The 5,150-nt window shown below is 34.0% G+C and overlaps 1 protein-coding gene across 1 annotated transcript; it reads left to right on the forward strand.

Annotated features, from left to right (window-relative positions):
- Positions 1-2,148: 2,148 nt before the first annotated feature.
- On the forward strand, positions 2,149-3,693 carry TRIADDRAFT_26634 (uncharacterized protein; the record flags this gene model as incomplete). Its single annotated transcript, XM_002113484.1, has 5 exons — positions 2,149-2,509; positions 2,608-2,738; positions 2,890-3,060; positions 3,194-3,334; positions 3,472-3,693. The coding sequence occupies 5 exons, from the start codon at positions 2,149-2,151 to the stop codon at positions 3,691-3,693; spliced, it is 1,026 nt and encodes a 341-aa protein (XP_002113520.1).
- Between the last annotated feature and the right edge of the window lie 1,457 nt (positions 3,694-5,150).

Here is a 5,150-nt window from a genome sequence, read left to right on the forward strand (position 1 = left end):
ATGATAATGCTGCAACCAAAGAAATCCAAATAGAATAAAAATTCAAAAAAGGTTTTTTATTATTTATTATTTATTATTATTATTATTGTTATACTTGAGCTGTTGTACTTGAGTTAGTCACATCATTGTATATTGTAATTTTATCCCGCTTGATGTATTGCGCATTGTCATCAATTTGGCTTACGAATTCGATATGGAGAAGCCATAGACTGTGCGTATAAATAATTATTATTATTATTATTTACCGTCGTCTGCAGTTTGCTTATACTGTACGTAGTCGAGCTAACTGCAGAAAAAGTCCTTCATCAAGGCGAAAATACAACGAGTGCAGACAATCTGTCAAGAGTGCTAAGCAGCCATGACGTCATGAGGTTTAGGAGATGCAACCCAATTGCCCTCTCACGTTCCTGTACAAAATGGGGATGTTGTTGATGAGAATTAATTCAATTAGGCATGTTAAACGACCTACAGAAGCCAGCTAAGCTTTTCATCAAGTTGGTATTTTTTTTCAATGATGGTTTGGATTATATTATTGACTTGATCCGATGGCTCGCCACAAGATAAAATATTCGGTTTGGCTTTGCTTTGGCTTGAAGTCGGCCTAGCAGACTAGAGCTGAATCAATGATGCGGGTAGTAGAGTAGAGTATACGGCAGGTATTCAGAGCGTGCTACTGTATTGCAACATGTTATCATCAACTCTTTCCACTAGACTGCAGTAGTGGTACAGTATACCTCTGCGACGAATGTGCGTGTCTCGGTGTACAGTAGACCCTTCCCATTTCGACTAAATGTAAAGAATCCTATGCTGAAACGTCTCCAACGATGGTATTCACTTACCAAAACTCATAGACATAATTTCAGCTAATTCTATCAAGATTTTTGGAGATATTTCAGCATAAAATTCTAAACATGGAGTCAAAATCTGAAGAGTCTAGCGAAGTCTACAGTCTACAGTCTACAGTGTACGCTACTCTACAGTACAATCATCGTTTCTTTTTACTGTAGATGATAATAATAATAATAATAAATAATAGATGATAATAATACTACCCATCACCTACTTCAGTCAATTTATTTAGTCAAGCAGGAAATAGAATTGCAATTTTCAAGCTTTTCTGCAGCATTCTTGGATTATGTGGACTCTGTAAGAGGATGATGATCGGTTGAACTTGATATTGCAAGGCATGCATGCTCTACAGACGTACTGCAGTTCAGATTCAGAGGAAGATGCCATCGAACATAACAATACTCGCCATCAAGATCATCCTAAACAAGTGCAATCGAGTAAGGCAAATTTCTTCATTAAGGTTAATCTATCATCAACATGACATGATTGTGTAATGAATGTTCAAGAGTATCTGCCATACAAACGATACGAAGCTGATGAATGCCTAGAAATAGGATCATTTCGTTATAGTTGCTATAGCTAATCTGCAGGATTGAGGGACTCTTTTTTGAACTTGAAGTTAGATAATGTATTATACATAATAGACCACAAGATCAAAGTAAAAAAAGCATCTATTGATCTAATTTAATTTAATGATTATATTATTTATTGATCATGTTGAGCAGCTTGTAGCATGCACGATAAGTACTGTGTATTAATTTAAAAAATGAAAACGATTTCAATCAAATTCTATAGTCACAAGTTATCCTGGTTATCCTACGGTTTTTGGATGTAAGACTGATTATATTATTGATGAGCATTCAATCAACCGTCAGTACCATCGATGATCGACTACATATAATTATTTAGAAATGATAAATCATATAAATCACTATCGAGACACAAGTGTATAAAAATAACAATGGGCTAGTGCATAGACTTCTAAAAATTCGGTCTTTTTGAGTAGTCCATGGCTAGTGCAACTGCATACTCTTACAGAGAGTAATTCACAATGGATTAAATTGAATCGCCATCGTAGACAGTAAATTTTGTTATGCACCCAAGTATAAACCTAATTAAGTTGCATTCTATCTACTTTGCTATTTGCGTTGATCTTCAATACATCTTGACGTAGGAAATTGCCATCCAAATTTAACTCATTGCCGGATGGATGCTGTCAATCCTGCTCCTGCATTACCAACGCCAAAAGTTCCAGTCATTCGTCCATACATTTCCAAAAGGAAAAGAGGTGATGATGATATGCCATCAAACAACAACATCGTAAAAAAAGGTCCTCTAAATATACCGCCTAGTTATCAATCTGATACTAGCAACGACACAAATGTTGTCAATAGATTACCTAATAAAGTCAATGCCGTTTACTCAGAACATAAAAAGTGTGTCAATTGCATCCGATGGAACCCTAACCAGCATAATCTGTTATTATCTGCCAGTATGGATGGAACAATACGGGTATGGAATTATCCTCAGTGTAAAGAGAGCTTGCTATGTATTAGAAATCACTTTCAGGCAGTGAGATCAGCTTTATGGAGTATTGACGGTACTAGTATTCTATCTGGTGGATTTGATAAAACGTTACGCCTTACGGATGTAAACGCAGGTGAATTAAAATTTTAATGCCGTAATTATTTAAAGGTGATGCATTGGCTAAAAATGACACTTTCTGGTTATCAATGCTATTAAAATTTTTCATTATAGGAAAGGAAACATTACTGATACAAAGTAATCAGTTTATTACTGCCCTTCATTTTCATCCTGTGGATAACAATCTCTTCATTTCAGGTGGTTCACAAGGGGCTATCAATTGTTGGGATATTCGCTCTGGAAAAGTAAAGATTCCAATGCTTTTCTACTATCTTTTGACATTAGTTCACCTTTTTTGTACTTTTAATATACGTCGTCTATGCTATTGATGTAACATCACAGTACCAATTGTGTAAGACAAGGTATTAATGTTCTCATTTTGGGATTTATGTGAAGGCAATTCGAAACTACATAGGTACCTTTGGCCAATTGCAAGATTTCGCATTCTTAAATGGTGGATCAGAATTCTTTTCAGCTACAGACACGGTGCGTCGTAATTCAACCGATCGTGCTCTACTAGCTTGGGATTTTAAAACTGGAGCTATTCTCTCTAATCAAATATATCAAGTAAGTTCATCTAGTATAAGCTATTCAATTACGATATTGTTGTTCACTCTCATGTATACCTATAGAAATTGAATCTTTGATTCAGTTGCTGTTTAACTAAGTGATGGTAATGTATGCGTAAATCTCTTAATAGGAAGCATTTACGTGTACATGCCTGAAAGTTCACCCGTTTGAATCGACGCTCATTGCTCAATCAAACGGAAATTATATCGCAATTTTTTCAACCAAGCGACCTTACAAACTCAACAAGAAGAAAAGATACGAAGGCCATCAGGTAAGCTACCTGGATTAATAGAATATTAGTCTTAAATTAACGACACCTTACAAACAGGGAAACAGCTCATACTAGCCTACTGTATACGCAAAGTAAATACTTATATTTTTGTTATATGTGCTACGATTTAAATATAGGTATCTGCACACCGCATTGGCTGCGATTTTAGCCCAGATGGCACTATGGTCATAACTGGATCATCAGATGGCAACTTTTATGGCTATAGCTATAAAAGTAGCAACATTATTAAAAAAGTTGAAGCTTATACATGTGCCTGTGTAGACGTTGCGTTCAATCCTGCATTATATAGAACTGTTGCTACTTGTGGATGGGATGGAAATATCAAGATTTTGAGTTAGCTTGCATTGCTATAACTTTGTCATGTATTATACCAAGCTACGACTAATATCAAAATCTCGTCTTGTGCGGGTGCCTCAAATAATGTACCATACGGTATATTTAAAACAGAAAACCATTAGTACACTTTCATATATATATCATTCAAAAATGTAGCCTAAATTTACAGTCAAAAACATGTCAGGCATTATTATGACGCGCAAATACTATAGCTTTATTCTAAAATGTGGTTAGTCGTCAAGAATGCCTAAAAAATGTTTGTTAATTATTAATATCGGCAGTTAACATACGCTATCAACTTTGGACTTTATAATAAAGTTGAAATTGTAAATTTTTATCTCAAGTACCATCAAGTTGTTGCTAGCAGAATAAAATTGATTTTTACACAGACGCATGATGAGTACGATAGTATCATGTAGCAGTTCACTTTATAACTAATCAATGAAACCATAATTTATTTGCATATCTTCATTCTGAGCTTGTAATATTGTTCCGGCTAATGATTTCCAATGGACAAAGCATGACTATTAAATCACTGATCGGGAATATTTCAATTTCATTTCAAACGTAATATTTTTAAAACATTAAAGGAATTACAGCTATCAATCTCAAATCGTTACATATAATATTATTACAAAATCAGACACGTAGGAGGACATTATTTCTTCGTCAGACGCAGAATTATTTAAGGTTATGGATATTCTTGTATAATTCGGCCGGATCTTTTCAGTATAACATACTATGAAGTTTAATTTGGTTAGAGATTAGCATTTATCAGATTCCTTACTGGATGGTCGATATTTTCGCAGCTTCTCCTCCAATCTATATTAATATAATTAAGTGCAGATATACTAGTTGAGAAGGTGTACAGTAGTTTGCGCCCTTGGATAAATATCTCGCTACCAGGATTATGAATAATAGCTTATCGAAACATAGTATTAAGGTATTGTAAATTAAAATATTTCCTTTCTAACCTATTAATCCTATTTTCCATTGACTGTATTTTCTTTCTGCACTTATCGTAATTATCATAATAGCTTAGGATTTGACTATTTAATGCACTTTCCAAGCGATGAATTCGTTCCGCTTGAGCATATAAACTTTCGCTCATTACCATGACTCTCGATCTGGTAATTTCAACGTCTATCCTAATATTCATTACATAGCAAAATGAGTACATGTTAACATTTAGGTGTATTACTTTTTATATAGCTATAAATGGAGTTCATAGCAGTGTATTTATGTTTAATATAAATTTTAATTTTAATTGCTATCGATAGAATAAATATATATATAAACTATATGCACTAAATGATGGGAATTAATTTACTACTGTATATAGCAGTACGTTATAATGATCAATATAATTTTACGTACGCTAGGCGACGATTATCCTCCATTCCATCTGAATCAGGCATCTGCAAACTAAGATAATATTTAATAAGTTCATTTTATAAGT

The sequence above is a fragment of the Trichoplax adhaerens genome, genomic scaffold (genome assembly GCF_000150275.1).
Source record: "Trichoplax adhaerens TRIADscaffold_6 genomic scaffold, whole genome shotgun sequence".
Taxonomy (NCBI): domain Eukaryota; kingdom Metazoa; phylum Placozoa; class Uniplacotomia; order Trichoplacea; family Trichoplacidae; genus Trichoplax; species Trichoplax adhaerens.